Here is a 19210-nt window from a genome sequence, read left to right on the forward strand (position 1 = left end):
ACGCCCCCTTTGTACAAAAATATTTTCAGTGAAAATACTAATTAATTATGAAGGCTGAGCAATTTTAATATTTGGTGAATAACTCCTGCCATAGTCACTCAAAACCGGGATGGCAATTCTAGTCACATTTATGTTTTGTTTCACTGTAATGTCACATTTTCCTTAAGGGGGGCGTTTTCCCCCACTCTACCCTACTTGTTGCTACCTTAAAGCTACACTGTGTAACTTTTTTAGTTGATTCTTAGCAAAAAACACTTAGTTCTTTCAAAAATATATGTGCTCATTAATGTATATTTAATTCTTTCAAGTAATAAAGTATTCTCTTAAGTTTATAATCTGCCATTGAAAGTACATACGGGTGAGGGGTTCGAATGCCGGTCGCCATGTTGCCCCTCCATCTTGAAACTACATTAGCCAAAGAGGGACATGCCTGTAAATTCAAGCTTCGCCTTTTGCGTTTTTCACTCAGTGACACCGTGACGAATGCGAGGGGGAGATTACTCGCGAGCTCTCGAGTGCCGGCAGATTTGAAAGATAGTGTGGTGTGTGTGTGTGTGTGTGTGTGTGTGTGTGTGTGTGTGCGTGCGTACTCAGATTTGAAAGAGAGAATTAAAACGTCAACGCGACAGACAAATCAGCAAGACCATAGTCAATATTGGAGTAACTTTTCCCAGATGGAAAGAGCTCATGAGGAGAAGATTTTAAAACGGACGCCGAGGTTGCCTGCTTTCTTCTCGACAGGTAATTCAGCCTGTTGTAATTCATTTGTGTAAACTCGAAGTTTTATAGTTGCTTGTCTAACCATAGCATGGTTGTACGCCAGAACGACCTCTAGTAGCCTATAACTTCATCCTCACGTCAATGGTGAAAAAGTATTGTTTACCTTGTAACATAAATCTGTGCTGCGACGGATCACAGGTGATGAATAGTTTTAAAGGCGCAATTTTTTAAGCTATATAAAAAAAGGACACTGTAAATTTTAGTTATTTTTAATTGCTTTTACTTTGTACACATTGTAACGTTAGCCTAATCTGATTATGCTGGGATAGCCGATTCCAAGGGTGACGTTTACCTCCTGACATCTGTCCTGTAGTTTTATTCATTTTAGACGTATTGTTTATTATTGTCATGGACGAAGTGATAACTGGAAGCCATGTTAATCTTGGAATAATACGGCCACCGTAGGAGTTAAAACGCCCTCGGAATTGAGAGGAACAGAAACTAATATTCACTGGGTAGTCATATACAATTTCACCGCTAGATGGGGGTAAAAATCACACAGTGTAGCTTTAAGCTGACTGTTTTTATTTATTTATTTATTTTTTTTTTTAATTTATTTTTTTTACACAATTATAGTTTATTTTATTGTTATCACTTTCGTTTGTGTAATTTTTTACATTTTCTCCAACAGTCCAAGCATACATAAATCAGCTACATTGCGGATTCCAGTGATCAAGGGCTTAGGGCAGGGGTGTCCAATGTCCTGCTGAGTTTAGCTCCAACCCCAATTTAAAACACCTTATAACCAGATAATCAAGGTCTTACTAAGCATTCTAGAAACTTCCAGGTCAAAGCCATGTCTGTGAAACTGGGCCATGGTATCATAGGGAAAGATTAAATGAAAAATCATATAATAAAATGTCAAAGTTTAGAATCAATACCAATAAAATTTGTATCTGGAGAATAAAGGTCCAAAATTAATGATGGACCAGTTCTAAAATGTATGTAGAACGTTCCTGTTGAGTTATGGCAGGGACTACAATGTGGCTTTGAGACATTCATTTTGCTCTCTATATTAAGAGTGATTCATGCTTGATGGATGGGAGATGCTAGATTTAAATTACACCAAATATCACATAGGTTAGTTAGGTTATTTTTATTTTTTATTTTTTATACTGTACATTGGCCTTCAATTTTACAAATATCTGTTAACACATGAATGTATTCAGCTGGCCACTCTAGGATTATTATATAATGGAGATGACGGAATGTGCCTATGTCTTGAGTGTGGAGCAAATTAGACAAATTCATTTAAATGCTTTTGTGTAAAAGGGTCTGTAAAATGGTGATGGTAAACCAAACGGGCTTCTGGACATTGCACTGGTAAATTGCATTCTTCTTGTACCTGTATTTATCTGAAATGAAATCCCAACAAAAATAATGAATACCAGTAATACTGATAAATAGCTTTCTATTTTTTTCTGAAAAATTTTGTCATATTCACCTTCCATTGCTTCAGTGAAGCTGAAACTGTTGTGGTATCTCCAATAATTTGCTGTTTACCAAAGTATTTTCTATCCATTTGTTATGAATAAGTGGATGATTATAGGAGAGGAGGGAATCAGGATGCAAGAGTTAATACAGAATGTACAATAGCATTACAGCATAGAAAGGAACAGAAAATAATCACCGCTGTACTGCAAGAATCGCCTTAATTTATCTTAAATGTAACATTGCATTTATGCTCACTTATCTTCAAGTAAAAAAAAAAAAAAAAAAAATTATTTCATTAATTTTCTATGATTGATCCATTGGTTGTATTGAGACAGAAAGCAGTGAGCCAGTTGTCAAGTCAATGAGGGAGGTTTTGTTTATGTTCTACTCTGTACAATTACTTCTTCCAAACCACCCAGTCTTATCTTTGCCAAATCCCCCAATTCAAAGCACTAATTAGCTTTGGTTAAAATGCCTATTTGTCACTTCCAGACATCGTGCTGCTTGCGCTTGTGTTTGTGTGTGTTATTGTAGTCACCCCTGCAGCTGCATATGCTTTGTTTGTATAGTATTGAACATATTTTATTTCAGAAAAAAATGCTTAATGTGGGTGATTGGAATTTTATTGATGTCAAACATTGTGTAATTTTTGCTAATATTAATCAATCATAAATACATCCTTTGGAAGTATTTCAGTATTACATATGAAATATAAAAATGACCCAGTTCCTTCTAAATCTGAATCTAAATCTGATGCATTTACAATATCTGTATTTTTATCCTTACCTTAATGTGTATTTTGATATTTTGATTAGATAATCAAGTTTTCCAGGTTGAAGCTATATAGAAATGTGTCTCATCAACATATTACAGCTGGGTGATAATTTTGGTTAATATATTTTAATCAATATTAATTTTGATTAACTGATATTGTTTCTTAAGTTCTAAAATCAATCTGTTGGTCTGTGCTGTTTTATACTGATAGCGTGAACAAAACTTCGCTTCAAACATCATCCAATGATCACAATAAGCTTTGTAACTTTGCAAATGTCAGCTTTCAAATTCTGTAGATTTTATCTTGAAATTCAAACAATAAAAGACACTTTGATGCTCTTTAATGTGGCATAGCAGATCGCTGTGTCTGTGTATGTGTGTATATACAACTGCTCAAAAAAATTAAAGGAACACTTTGAAAACACATCAGATCTCAATGGGGAAAAATATCATGCTGGATATCTATACTAATATGGATTGGGTAATGTGTTATGAACGAAAGGATGCCACATCGTTTGATGGAAATGAAAATGATCAACCTACAGAGGATTGAATTCAAAGACACCCCGGAAATCTAAGTGAAAAAATGATGTAGCAGGCTTGTCAATTTTGCTGAAATTTCATTGCAGCAACTCAAAATGGTACTCAGTAGTTTGTATGGCCCCCACGTGCTTGTATGCATGCCTGACAACGTCGGGGCATGCTCCTAATGAGACGACGGATGGTGTCCTGGGGTATTTCCTCCCAGATCTGGACCAGCGCATCACTGAGCTCCTGGACAGTCTGAGGTGCAACCAGGTGATGTCAGATGGACCGAAACACAATGTCCCAGAGGTGTTCTATTGGATGTAGGTCAGGTGAGCGTGGTGGCCCTTCAATGGTATCATTCCTTCATCCTCCAGGAACTGCCTGCATGCTCTCGCCACATGAGGCCGGGCATTGTTGTGCACCAGGAGGAACCCAGGACCCACTGCACCAGCATAGGGTCTGACAATGGATCCAAGGATTTCATCCCGATACCTAATGGCAGTCAGGGTGCCATTGTCTAGCCTGCAGAGGTCTGTGCGTCCCTCCATGGATATGCCTCCCCAGACCATCACTGACCCACCACCAAACCGGTCATGCTGAACGATGTTACAGGCAGCATAACATTCTCCACGGCTTCTCCAGACCCTTTCCTGTCTGTCACGTGCTCAGGGTGAACCTGCTCTCATTTGTGAAAACCACAGGGCACCAGTGGCGGACCTGCCAATTCTGGTGTTCAATGGGAAATGCCAATCGAGCTCCCTGGTGCTGGGCAGTGAGCACAGGGCCCACTCGAGGACGTCGGGCCCTCAGACCACCCTCATGAAGTCTGTTTCTGATTGTTTGGTCAGAGACATTCACACCAGTGGCCTGCTGGAGGTCATTTTGTAGGGCTCTGGCAGTGCTCATCATGTTCCTCCTCGCACAAAGGAGCAGATACCGGTCCTGCTGATGGGTTAAGGACCTTCTACGGCCCTGTCCAGCTCTCCTAGAGTAGCTGTCTGTCTTCCTGGAATCTCCTCCATGATCTTGAGACTGTGCTGGGAGACACAGCAAACCTTCTGGCAATGGCACGTATTGATGAGCCATCCTGAAGGAGCTGGACTGCCTGCGCAACCTCTGTAGGGTCCAGGTATCGCCTCATGCTACCAGTAGTGACACTGACCCTAGCCAAATGCAAAACTGGTGAAAAACAGTCCGAAAAGATGAGTAGGGAAGAAATGTCAGTGGCCTCCACCTGTAAAACCATTCCTGTTTTGGGGGTTGTCTCACTGTTGCCCATCTAGTGCACCTGCTGTTAATTTCATTAACACTAAAGCAGCTGAAACTGATTACCAACCCCTTCTGTTACTTAACTGACCAGATCAATATCCCAGGAGTTTAACTGACTTGATGCTATTCTCTGATTAAAAAGTGTTCCCTTTATTTTTTTGAGCAGTGTGTATATATATATATATATATATATATATATATATATATATATATATATATATATATATATACACACACCTAAAGGATTATTAGGAACACCTGTTCAATTTCTCATTAATGCAATTATCTAATCAACCAATCACATGGCAGTTGCTTCAATGCATTTAGAGGTGTGGTCCTGGTCAAGACAATCTCCTGAACTCCAAACTGAATGTCAGAATGGGAAAGAAAGGTGATTTAAGCAATTTTGAGCGTGGCATGGTTGTTGGTGCCAGACGGGCTGGTCTGAGTATTTCACAATCTGCTCAGTTACTGGGATTTTCACGCACAACCATTTCTAGGGTTTACAAAGAATGGTGTGAAAAGGGAAAAACATCCAGTATGCGGCAGTCCTGTGGGCGAAAATGCCTTGTTGATGCTAGAGGTCAGAGGAGAATGGGCCGACTGATTCAAGCTGATAGAAGAGCAACTTTGACTGAAATAACCACTCGTTACAACCGAGGTATGCAGCAAAGCATTTGTGAAGCCACAACACGCACAGCCTTGAGGCGGATGGGCTACAACAGCAGAAGACCCCACCGGGTACCACTCATCTCCACTACAAATAGGAAAAAGAGGCTACAATTTGCACGAGCTCACCAAAATTGGACAGTTGAAGACTGGAAAAATGTTGCCTGGTCTGATGAGTCTCGATTTCTGTTGAGACATTCAGATGGTAGAGTCAGAATTTGGTGTAAACAGAATGAGAACATGGATCCATCATGCCTTGTTACCACTGTGCAGGCTGGTGGTGTAATGGTGTGGGGGATGTTTTCTTGGCACACTTTAGGCCCCTTAGTGCCAATTGGGCATCGTTTAAATGCCACGGCCTACCTGAGCATTGTTTCTGACCATGTCCATCCCTTTATGACCACCATGTACCCATCCTCTGATGGCTACTTCCAGCAGGATAATGCACCATGTCACAAAGCTCGAATCATTTCAAATTGGTTTCTTGAACATGACAATGAGTTCACTGTACTAAAATGGCCCCCACAGTCACCAGATCTCAACCCAATAGAGCATCTTTGGGATGTGGTGGAATGGGAGCTTCGTGCCCTGGATGTGCATCCCACAAATCTCCATCAAAAAAAAAAAAATTCTCTCTGAGGACATTTTAAGTATGACATTTGCTAAATATTTTGGTCAAAAGATCCAGGAAAATTTGAATTCTCATGTCATTGCGAGATGTCTCATGTATTTTAGAGTTTTTATGATAGCCACCATGTTTATATGTTTATATTTGTATATATGTTATATGTAAATATTTATATTTCATCAACCAATTGGAGTAGAAATATAATTATATTTTTTAACAATGATATAAAAATTGTGTAATGTGCAATTTAAATTCCCACCACTTTTTCATAACAGTTAAATACATGATAGGAAGAGATCCTGGACTTGTGAGACCACAGGAAGCCTGAGTAACAAGAAAACTTTCTACCGATACTGATATTTTTTAACACAAAATCAGTGATTTGCTAACCACTCTTCCCTTTTAAGCAAATCAGTAATTAAATGAATGTGCTTTCTATATCTTTTCCTTCAAGCTGTCCCGTTTCCCCCAAGCCACCGACTGACTGTGAAGGAGGTGTTTGACAATGAGGGCAAGCCCAAAGTAGATGTCCTGAAGGCACACCTCACCAAAGAGGGGCGTGTGGATGAGAGTGTGGCACTGCGATTAATTGGTGATGGAGCAGCAATCCTTCATTCTGAGAAGAACCTCCTGGACATAGAGGCCCCGGTGACAGGTGAGTGATTCTCTTTCAGATTCTGTGCTGAGACGCCAGTGAAGAGAGAGACCCATTTGAACTCATTTGAGTTCTATTGAAGTTTTCAAATTTAAATGATTTTAGGAAAAATCATACTCTATGTATAACTCTGTATTAGTTGAGTTAATTGTGTATATGTATGTGTATACAGATATATACATGCATATTTAAATGCCTAGTTCTGTCATTAAACTCTAGATGGCGCAGGCTGATGGGTATTTAATGCAACCTGATGATATTCACAGCGTTAACTACTTGGAACAAGCTGATTGGTTCATGTCGCATCTGCAGCCAATTAGCTTGCTGCTCACAACATTTAAATGGTTGGTTAACATTCACTATAGCCGTTTGCAGAGTTCCTACGAAACCCTCACCCTTTCTCAGCTCCACCTGTATATAGGGGTGGGTACTGAAACCCGGTATTAAATGAGCCCCGATAAATTATAAAAGACAGCAGTATCGATAAGCTAAGACGTTACCTGTTCTGTTGTCATACTGGAGAAATTAAGAAAATGCACTTAACATTTATTATTGCTATATAGACGCTATATTGCAAATTCTATCTTGCCAGCTGTTTCTATAATGCGATAAACCATTTGTCTGTGCTGTGAGGCATTTTTGCTATTTGCAATCCAGGAGAGAGAGATCTCTCTCACATGGAGCTACAGTGCGCACGACATGAAAGCCCCTGCTTAATTAGTGATGATGGCCGAGGGAACTAAACAAAAGTTTAGTCTGGTTACACTTTAGGGCTGTGATATTAATCTAATTTTAATTTTAATTTCAATTTCGATTTAGGCTTCCAAGGATTATAAAAAGAAGATATTTAAGGTAAAACTATTAAAAACTAGCCGCGTTCAGTCTAGCGCAGCTTTCTTCCCTTCACAGCGGTTGCGCATTCTTTCTTCCCCTTAAACTCAAACTTAATGTCAGAATCTGCACAATCGGTGATTGTTGTAAAATGCAGTCTCTACAATTACTAAATTGTGAGACGTGTTTGATAATAAAAAGAGCACAATAATCCGCGTAAGAGATGCTGTTTCCAACTTCAATGCTTTGTGTGTGCGCTCCGAAATGGACCGCAACTAGACAAACAAATTATACTTTAGACAAGCACTTTATACTTTAAGCTTCATGTGCGTCTAAACCATCAAATACACACAAAAATAGCCTATGTCAAAATGACCGGATTGGAGAGTATTCACTTAAACACATTTAACACTAAAAGAGCATTTTCTCTGCATTCATTGCAGTGAACTAAAAGTGCAGCGACCATTCCCTGTGCACTTCAGATCTAAAAAGAGCTTTTTTTTTAAAAAGGCAGCTTACGCAGGGTGCTGAAAGGGGCAGCATTTGTGGCGTTTTGGTAGGGATCCCAATTCGTAAGTCCGTCCTATCGCCACAATTGCTCTACCACCGCTGAACGGCCGGGACACACCGTCTCGGCTCCTCAGCGCAAAACTTGAATGTCCGAGTGCAAGAGCGCTTCCTTATATACCCGCGTCGCGATGTGGCGATGCAAATAAGGATGTAGTGTAACAACGAATTATAATTTTTTCCGAAGTGTTAACAGCTTAGTGTTAACTAATAATTGTTGCAAACTGGTACTACCAATAAAATATTAGTGTATTCATGGAACTGGGCATCGTTACACTACATCCTTATGCATCGCTTTCTGCCTGGACTTTTACGTGCTTTTCCCAAATCACTGAAGTGACGTCGACGTCCGGGGTTAGCAGTAGCATGAGCCGTCAGGCAAGTGTTATTTAAATTAACTCCTGATGTACTTACAAACTTTCCAATGCCTCGTTTTATGAGTACAGAACCTATTTGTACTACTGTATTAGTTTGGTACCATTCTGGGCATTATTAGTGGGATAATTTACGAGATACACCATTCCTTTAAGTTCTGACATAACGTCTCTGTTCCCTCCTTCAGGGAACGGGAGATACATTAGTAACCTAGACGCTGTGGCCGTTTTTTTAGATTCCATTAAGACAGGGTGTGAGACACCCCAGTCTGCAGGAAGTGCCGATCAACAGATCGCCACTTTTTTTTTTTATACTTTTGTACAGATACAGTTACAAACTCTCTCTCCCCTTCACCACAATTTTGATTTGTGTGATTTATTGGCCAAAGAGGAGAAAACAAGTTCAAGACAAATTTGCCATGATAGCTTTATTTATTTATTTATTTATTTATTTATTTATTTATTTATTTATTTATTTATTTTCTATATATAAATTCTGAATTATTTTGGCCACAATAATTGTGTAGTGAAATTTGCTGAAATTAGCATCTATTACTGTATAATGCCTGATGTTTCACTTACATTATTTAAATAATAGTATGCTTTAAAGTGTATGCAGCATTGCCATACAATCTGAACTCTGCTCAGCATTTTCTTTATTTTTATATATAATAATTCCTTTCTCAGTTCAACACACCATTACATAGTTCTCTCCCGCTACTCTCCTGTAATTAAAGTGTGATTCAGGTTCTCTTACGAGAGGTTCTCTCGTATTGCGTAAGTTGCTTACGCTACGGGAAAGTTGTCTTTTCTCGAGATCTGAAGCCCAAAAATTATCCTTAATTTTGTATTTATTGTCAACGCAGTGCGGCAGCCAGCAGACCATAGCAGGCTGTATAAGCGTGCTCATTGGCTGTCCTGCGGCAACTGCAGCAGCCTATCGGTGCGCCCATGCGCCTCAGCCCGCCAGAATGGGTGTGGCTGGCGTGTATAAAAGAAGGGCTCACAGGCTGAAACTCTGATTTTCATGTCTTCAGCGAAACTCTTCGCATCGCTGGATCTTGAGAGCCGCCGTCGTTGAATTCAGCGACCAGCAAGCTTAGGAAGCGTCTGAGGAAGCCGGCCGCCTTCGCCGCCTTCAGCCATCCGTGCCTGCTACGCCATCCGGCGACATATCCTTTTCTGCTGTGTGTGTTCGCCGCCACGACACACACTTTCTCTCTGTCTAAAAGAGCACGAGGCGTTTTTCTCAAAATGCCTCGTTTTTCCTGCGGCTCGTGCCGAGCCCCGCTCAGCAACAGAGACCGCCATCTGATCTGTGCTCTCTGCCTGGGCCGCGAGCACGCCGCCACCGCGCTCTCTTCGGGCGGCTGCCCTGAGTGCGAGGAGCTTTCAATGTCGACCCTGCGGGCTCGACTTGAAGCTTTCAACGAGGAAGCTGTCACTCCGCCTATCTCTGCTGGGCCGCGCAGAAAGAAGCGCCGCTCCCAGAGACCACCGGAGACTGATGTGGCACCTAAAAGCTCGCTGGAACCCGTCCCTCGAGCTTCTCTCTCTCTCTCCGCCCCCCCTCCCGGCTGCGGAGCCGCCGGCACCTGCCCGTGCCGCCGCCGCTTCAGGGGATGAAGCGGATGAGGTGGATGAGGACGCCGCCGCTGACAGCTGCTCCATCCTGGCCTCTGACAGCGAGGAGTGGTCCACCGCCTCCTCGTCAGTTCAGGAATCCGGCCGTACTCGAGCCGGCGAGGATGCGGAACTTCCTCACCAAGGCCGTTGACCAGCTTGGCCTCGAGTGGTCACCGCCTAAAGAGCCAGCGCCGGACAGACTCGACGGCTGTTTTCTGCATCGCCGCCGCCGAGCACCCGCATCCAGGACTGCATCCTTCCTGCCGGAGCTCCACGCTGAGCTTTCTAAATCGTGGAATGCACCATTCTCCTCGAGAGTCTCTTCCCATTCCTCCTCGGCGCTCTCACAGGTTGACGGTGCCGCCGAGAAGGGGTATAATGCCATTCCCCCTGGTGCCAGAGAGGCACCTCTGGTTGACGCTCGCCGACATGAGGGAGTCCGAGCGTGCTGTGTTCCTCAACGCCCCGCTCTCCCCCACCGGCTTCTTTGGCCCAGCGGTTAACGGGATCGTGGACCGCTTCTCGGAGGTACAAAAAACTCAGCCGCACGCCGTCCTCGCGACCAGCCTGCGCAAAGCTCCGCCCAGCGTCCAGCTCGACCTCCGTCTTCGCAGCGACGACAGGGCGGCCGCCCTAGATCGTGCTCGACCAGCCGCAAGCCCGCGAAGTCCACCCGAGCCCGCGAAGTCCTCCTAGCAGCTCAAAGGAGGAAAAGACGGTTGAGTCCCGCCGCGGCCGGACCACCGTCAAAGCTTCACGCTCTGTCAGTCCCCGTAGTCATGGCTACTGCAGATGTTTACTTCGCAGCCAACGAGCCGGTGATTCTACCCGCTCGCCTGCACACAACCGCCGTTATCACGGCGACCCAGAGAAATCTCAAAAAGAGCATAATGTCTGGTTGTCCGGCTCACGCCGCATGTGTTTTAAGTGTAGAAAATGTGCCCACGTTTCTGTGTTCACCCCTACACACAAGCACTTTAAACCCCGTGTCTCTCACAGAGCCCACTCTCATAAAGCGGACAAAAGCCGCTCGAGTGTTAGATGTAGGAAACGCGTCCACAATCCCGTGCCCGCACCTACTTACTGCCCGCTCTGTTACACGGCCACTTCCTACCGGTCATATCACAAATGTAAGTCCTGTGCCCGCCCTCGAACGCTCACACATACTGACAAACACTTTACCCCCGGCGCCGCTCTCGCGCTCCGTTCCTCGCACAATATGTTCCCTATGCTGACAATATGCTGTCTGCGAGCCATCGTATTTAAGCACCGCACTGCGCCCGCGCCTCCGAATCAGGTTCTCGAGCCCGCGGAATGCGGCAATCGGAGCCCGGAGGCCATTCTGCCCTTAGCCGTACATGCGAAAGCGTGGGAAGCTATTCCAGGTGCGTCAGAATGGGTGCTGATTCTGAACACAGTAAGAGAGGGCTATTCATTGCAGTTCGCTCGCCGTCCCCCGCGCTTTCAAGCGCGAACTGAGACGAGAGTGAATGGGGAAGTAGCACACCTACTTTGTGCAGAAATAGCGAAACTTCTGTGCAAAGGGGCCATAGAACCGGTACCCCCTTCTCTGAGCGAGTCAGGCTTTTACAGCCGTTACTTCCTCGTGCCCAAGAAGGACGGAGCTCTCAGACCGATTTTAGATCTGAGATATTTGAACAAAGCTCTTATGAAAAGACAACCAGACAGATCCTCGCGCAGATTCGCCCGAGGGACTGGTTTATTTCCCTCGATCTGAAAGACGCTTACTTCCAGATCCAGATAATACCCCGTTACAGGCCATTCTTGAGATTCGCCTTCGACGGTCGGGTATATCAGTACACTGTCCTGCCGTTCGGCCTGTCTTTAGCACCCCGTACATTCACAAAGTGCATGGACACGGCTCTCGCTCCCCTGAGAAGTCAGGGCATGCGGATTTTGAATTATTTGGACGATTGGCTGATTCTTGCACAGTCAGAGGAAGAACTTATCTCTCACAGAACAGTGCTTCTTAGCCACCTAGAAAGCCTGGGTCACACGGTCAACTGGACCAAGAGCTCATTACTGCCCAGTCAGTCAGCCTCTTTTCTGGGTTTGGAACTGGACTCTGTGGCAATGACGGCCCGGCTGTCGACACAGCGCGCGCGCTGTATTCAACACCTGGCCGCGTCTTTCCAGATGGGCAGTGCCGCACCTCTAAAAACATTTCAGAGGATGCTGGGTTGTATGGCATCAGCTGCAGCAGTGCTTCAGCTGGGTCTATTGCGTATGCGCCCGCTACAACGCTGGTTGAACGCTCGAGTGCCTCACCGAGCCTGTATGCTTTCCCTCCGATCTCGCTGTTACCACAGGTAATCAAGAGGATCAGGGAAACGCGCCACTCAGTGCTCCTCATAGCCCCGCGATGGGAGAACCAAATCTGGTACCCAGAGCTAGTGAGGCTGTCGCACTCAGCCCCATGGCCGATCCCGGTGAGGAAAGATCTTCTCTCTCAAGCCGGTGGATCAATTTGGCATCCCCATCCAGAGCGCTGGTCTCTGCATGCGTGGATAATCAACGGATACCCGCTGATTTGCCAGAAGGGGTCGTAAACACGATCACGCAGTCTAGAGCTCCTTCCACGAGAAGACTCTACGCGTCTAAATGGTCATGTTCTCCAAATGGTGCGCTACTAAGAGCCTGGATCCACACACGTGTGGGGTTTCGCGGGTGCTCTCCTTCCTACAAGAGCTGTTGGACAAGGGCAGGTCCCCTTCCACGCTCAAAGTGTACGTCGCGGCTATTGCAGCGTTCGCGGAGACGATGCGCAGCCGTGCAACAGGAAGGAACGAGCTTATCATCCGCTTCCTTAGAGGAGCCAGGAGGATGAACCCCCCGCGGCCCCCCTCGGTTCATATTTGGGATATTTCTTTGGTCCTAGAGGCCCTGAAAGCGTTTCCCTTTGAACCGTTAGAATCTGTGGATCTGAAATACCTTTCGCTCAAAACTGTTTTTCTGACAGCTCTCTCGTCAGTAAAACGTGTGGGGGATTTACACGCGCTATCTGTTAGCCCCGCATGTCTCGAGTTCGGACCAAATGACTCCAAAGTCATCCTCAAACCGAGACACGGTTACGTCCCCAAAGCGATTGGCACTCCCTTTAGGGCACAGATCATCTCCCTGTCGGCTCTGCCAGCATCCGATAGCGAGGACAGTGATAACCTCTTATGCCCCGTCAGGGCGCTGAGAGTTTATATCACACGCTCCGCCGCCTTCAGGCGTTCTGAGCAGCTCTTTGTTTCGTTTGGTGGGCGCCAGGGTTATTATAGTTTTGCATTTTTCATTAGTTTTTATTTTTATTTTATATTTACTTTTTGTTTTCAAATTCAGTTTAGTTTTAATTCGTTTTTAAAGTGGGTTTGCTAGTTTAGTTTATTTTTTATTTTTTGAAAATGCTTAGTTTTAGTTTAGTTTTTATTAGTTTTAGTGTTAGGTTTAGTCTTTTTTTGTAATTTGGGTTATTTGTCAGGGGCAAGATTCAAAAAGGTCAGAAAAAGTATTGTGTAATAATAACTCAAAAACATCATACGATTTTAGAAAAAAATTCACACCCCATTGAAATTATTTTACCTCTTACAAAATCCACACGCCGTACCAGAAATCTACACATCTTCTATACAGAATTCACACCCTATAACTTACAAATACCACAGCTGTACAATTTTCACACCCTATACTAAATTTACCCTATACAGCCAATAGCCTACTCATCTGGAGTGAAGCAGCAAACATTCAGTGTAAAGGTAAAAAAATGACATAACATTATTTAATATTTGAATCACAGCTTATATAGTGTTTTGACATCGACAACCACAACCAAAAAGTGCATTTTACCTCAAACTTGCGACTAGTTAACTTTCTAAAGAAGGCGCAAATCGCTTCTCGGGTCGACATTAACACACTGACAAAATTATATTCAGAATTTAAAATATTTTTATACCACTTTTTAATGTGTGATTGTGTAAAGGTGTTCACGAGATAGAGAGACCAACCTTTCGCGAACTTGCTTTCAACGTCGAACGAACACTCGTTCTCATGGAGACGCGGTGTGCACGGAGGGGAGGGGCTGTGTGCGTGTGTGTGTGTGCGCGCATGTGAGAGACGCATGAGTGACAGAGAGACAGAGGGAGAGCAGGGAAAGGAAATGCAGCTGAACGAATACGCTGCGTGTTTTAAATAACGTTAAAAAATGAAAGACCTTGACAAAGACGAAAACTAAGGACATTTTTATTTTATTTTAGTTAGTTTTGCCAAACACACATTACAGTTTTAGTTAGTTATCGGTTTTTTGTAATGCCTCGTTTTTTTTTTTTTTTTCAGTTAACGACAATGTTTTTTCCCACCTAGTTTTCGTTTTTTCGTTCGTTTTCGTTAACGATTATAACCTTGGTGGGTGCACCAAGGGTCTCGCCGCCTCGAAACATTGCCTGACCAGATGGATAGTGGACGCTATCGCAGCAGCTTATGCGTCCAAACACCTGCAGTGCCCTATGGGCATCAGAGCCCATTCCACTAGAGGCATGGCCTCATCGTGGACTTGGTCCAGCGGGATTTCTATTCACAACATTTGTATGGCGGCAGGCTGGGCCTCCCCCTCTACATACGTGAGATTTTATAACCTGGAAGTTCCCGCCTTGCAGGCTAAACTGTTATCAGTTTAAGTGATTTGTATGTTCTGCCCAGTTGTTCATGTGCAGACTACTCTCGTGTACTACTAGCTTTTCTGGTGAGCTGCACTAAGGAATGAGGTTCTCTATATACAGACCAGCGGAGCCGCTCTGTATTTTCCCCATCACGTGCTTGTGCACTGGTGCTGGCCCGCGTTGCTGGCCGCCTATTCTCCACTCAGCTGCGCTAGGGGTTTATACTCTCTATACATAGACCGGCGGAGCCGCTCTATTTTCTCCCTATGATGTGCTTATGTACTGTGCTGGCCGCATTCTCCACATGTTTATACATAGACCGGCAGAGCCGCTCTGTATTCCTATGAAGTGCTTATGACATGTGCTGGCCCGTGTTGCTGGCCGCCTGTTCCCACATGTTGTGTTCCCCGGGCTCCCCTGGGCCTCATGCAGTGGATGCTCGGCGCGCACGGCGTTGACAAGGGGTTCCCGTAGCGTAAGCAACTTACGCAATACGAGAGAACCTCTCGTAAGAGAATGTACTCGGTTACCTAACGTAACCTCGGTTCTCTCTAGAAGAGGGAACGAGTATTGCGTAATCTGCCATGTCGCGCCGCGAGCTTATTTGCTTCAGTCTATGAAAACCAGAGTTTCAGCCTGTGAGCCCTTCTTTTATACACGCTAGCCACACCCATTCTGGCGGGCTGAGGCGCGTGGAGGGTGCGACGTCACGCAGGGCTCACCGATAGGCTGCTGCAGTTTCCGCAGGACAGCCAATGAGCACGCTTATACAGCCTGCTATGGTCTGCTGGCTGCCGCACTGCGTTGACAATAAATACAAAATTAAGGATAATTTTTTGGCTTCAGATCTCGAGAAAAGACAACTTTCCCGTAGCGTAAGCAACTTACGCAATACTCGTTCCCTCTTCTAGAGAGAACCGAGGTTACGTTAGGTAACCGAGTACGTTTTACGACAGCAAGGACAGTTTAATCAGAGACTAGCCCTAAATTAGAAAATAGAAATGCCCTAAATTACTGCAAACATAGCTGACCAAATCATAAAGAAATAAATCTTTATTTATTTTTTAAATAATAGAACACAATTTTTTTTGTTCAATCAATGAATATTTCATTAATTTTTATTTTACACTGGGATGTATCAATATCAATATCAGTATGCCAAAGTCAAAAATCTAACCTTAATTCTTCTACTTTTTACCCAAATCCACTTTTTTATCAGCAGCTCCATTATGAAGGGCCAAGATGAAGAGCCAAGCAGAACAGTGACATGCTAATCACATATGAAATTTAGAGCTGTCACTCAATGAATTTAATAGCAGTTTTTGATCACCTTTATTCAAAAAGTCTGCATTAAAACTGTATAAGTTACTGTCTGCAAACAGTTGCTCACAATTACAGCTGGAGAACTAGAAATGTATATAAAGTAGTTGCCAAAAGTGATGACTGTAAGGGATATTTGCACAATACTTGCTTTTAATGACCTTTTAGGTTCTATTAAACAATCAAAATATGAGGAGTATGTTATATTAGGAAGAAGAATACACTAAACTTGGTTAAGGATTCGAAATCGCATGTCATTCATGCTCTGAGGCGTGATGACTCCGACCTCCAACCAGATGGAACTGGATAAATATTTGGAATGTTGTGATCCAATCTGACTCCTGACCTGTAATGCTGCCTGAATCATAATCATACACTGTTCGCTCGTTGGCCAGAGGAGAACTGGCCCCCGACTGAGCCTGGTTTCTCCCAAGGTTTTTTTCTCCATTCTGTCACCTGATGGAGTTTTGGTTCCTTGCCACTGTTGCCTTGGCTTTTGGCTTGCTTAGTTGAGGACATTTAATATTCAACAGTATTATTGATCTGCCTTACTTAATGTGGACGATGATGCAATTTTCTTCTAGAAACAAACTTTGTTGTATTATTTTCATGTTATCACTGTGAAGCTGCTTTGATACAATCTGTATTTTAAAAAGCGCTATATAAATAAAGGTGACTTGACTTGAGTTGACTCTACCGCTTACTGTCGACCATTTCATATATATATATATGAGCATGTGAGCGAAGTGGAGTGGTGTGACGCTCCTCTCAATATTCCGCTCAATGCCAGCGCGCTCCACTCAATCGCTCACGGCCCAAGCGAAGGCTCTACCGTATTTTCCGGACTATAAGTCGCACTTTTTTTCATAGTTTGGCTGGTCCTGCGACTTATAGTCAGGTGCGACTTATATATCAAAATTAATTCAGACTGAGATGAAAACATTACCGTCTACAGCCGTGAGAGGGCGCTCTATGGCGGAGCTGTTCAGAAGCGACACCAAGGATGAAGAAAATTCAATGGATTCAGTGATGTGGAATGAGATCGCGGGTGCTCGGTGAACTTGTTTACTGGTAACTTGCTTGTTGGACTCGCTGGCTTATGTTCATTTAGACTATTCAGCCTCCCAGGTATATGTTCTTTATGCTATTGTGTAGCTGAATAACTGTTAAAATGTGTTGCGTTAACATACCGGACACCTACTCAGCCTGTTGTTCTGTGTGCTACTGTGTAGTTGAATAGCTTGCCTTTCCATATTAAATGTCTGTTCTTGGTCTTGGATTTTGTGAAATAAATTTCTAAATAAATGCGACTTATAGTCCAGTGCGACTTATATATGTTTTTTTCCTCTTCATGACGCATTTTTTGACTGATGCGACTTATACTCTGGAGCGACTTATAGTCCGGAAAATACGGTACTCATGAACCTCTCATGCTCACCAGTAAAACGATGTTCGCTCAAATCCCGCTCCGACATGAAATGTATATGTACTGTACTATACTTGTTACCCTCTTCAGCTTTAGACTTAATTGACGAGATGGTGGTCACATTATCCACCATCTCGGACCATCTCATGGACACGTTTTGTCACATCCGTCTCGGCGAAGTTTTTTCACTACTCCAACGGAAACGTTGTTGCTAGTGATAAACTCGAGATCTGGTGAAAAGACACCAGGACTGGCAGATTGGTGGATCACTGATTTATAGATTAAGCCCTGCGTGTAGGCCAACATAGCTGTTGAAACTGTAGGGTTCACCTTTCCCATTTTTCACAGTGGCATAAAACTGACGGAGAGCCGTGTTTAAGCAAAGTCCTTTTAGGCAAGTCGTGCCACTCGGCCGCCATCTTGGCAACGCCTCCGGGCAGCTATTTCGGACTAACAAGACCAGGCTCCTATCTAAATGAATGGGCAGAGAGTCAGAACTGCACTTTCACTGGTCACCGGGACATAAAAACTGCATGTATAGAAACAGCAGTAAAATATGATAAAAATCGCTGAAAAAGTTTGATGACTTTGCCCCAAAATAAGGTTTAAAACGCCTTTTTCCCCACAGGTTATACTTTTACTACGCATGCGCAAGGGTTCACGACACCAACTTCATTTACGTCTCTATCCAGAATGCCGGTGTTGTGCAATATTCAATGTCAATATTGTTCTCCATTATTTAAATATAAGCAGGTTTGCACTTTATCAGTAATAACAATGTATTGTATAGATCAGTTGTTTTAACTATTCATTCAAATGAATCGGTTCAAAGGAGTCATTAGTTCGCAAATTGGACGTGTCATACGGTTGTGTGATTTTCCCATCAGTTAGGACATGGACATCCCACAAGGTTAGTGTCAACACAGAAAACATTACATCACTGGATAGGTTTTTTCGTTTATTTAGAAAGTCATTTTATGTCAGCTAAATGTGTGGAACGCATTTCAGAGAAGATAAGGCAACGTATTTTAGCACAATTCACACCCAGCGGTAATTCAGGAAAAAAAAAATCTCTGAATGCTCCACATGAAACTTTGGTTTTCCGACCTTTTACCATCATGTCGTTTTATTTTGATTAATATGCGTGCGGGAGAGAGAGCAAGACAGCGCTTAGTTTGGAGACGGTGAAGTCTTGTTTACACTTTCGCCTTGGCTCCGAAGGGAGAGAGTGCGCGCGCGCGACCGGGGCTCTCTCTCTCTCTCTCTCTCTGCTTGTTCTTTCAGTTAAATATGCACCCTGTCACAAGCGCAGCAGTTCATCTACATTACTCACCGATCAAATAAGACATATTTTGTGTATTTTACTTAGAATGTAAGATAACATATTTGTGGTCGATATAAAATGCTTTAACTACCTTGGTAGTCCGGTGCCTTCGCGTTGTTATCTTCCATGTGGATTCCATCTGATCTTGCACACACCACTACTTGCTGTCACAAAACCTCAACTGTGCGCATGCGTCAGTGGAACCAGACAATAGGCTTAAATGTTTACAGGCTTGACTGTTAAAAGCAGATGATTGGCTTTCCAGCGGGAGGGGCGGGACATGTGCATACAACCGCCATCTTTGCCGTTACAGGTTTTCCTTATATAGTTGTATTGAGGATTGA

The 19210-nt window shown here is 43.6% G+C and overlaps 1 protein-coding gene across 4 annotated transcripts in view; it reads left to right on the forward strand.

The window, feature by feature from the left end:
- Positions 1–19210, forward strand: part of LOC311287105 (protein phosphatase 3 catalytic subunit alpha) — a 274952-nt gene that overhangs the window by 179019 nt on the left and 76723 nt on the right. For all 4 annotated transcript variants that reach the window (XM_084403704.1, XM_084403706.1, XM_084403705.1 and 1 more), the window contains exon 2: positions 6537–6737. In XM_084403704.1, the coding sequence (XP_084259830.1) occupies positions 6537–6737 (201 nt within the window). The remainder of the gene's footprint in view (positions 1–6536; positions 6738–19210) is intronic.

Source organism: Rutilus rutilus (genome assembly GCF_951802725.1).
Source record: "Rutilus rutilus genome assembly, chromosome: 3".
Lineage (NCBI taxonomy): Eukaryota > Metazoa > Chordata > Actinopteri > Cypriniformes > Leuciscidae > Rutilus > Rutilus rutilus.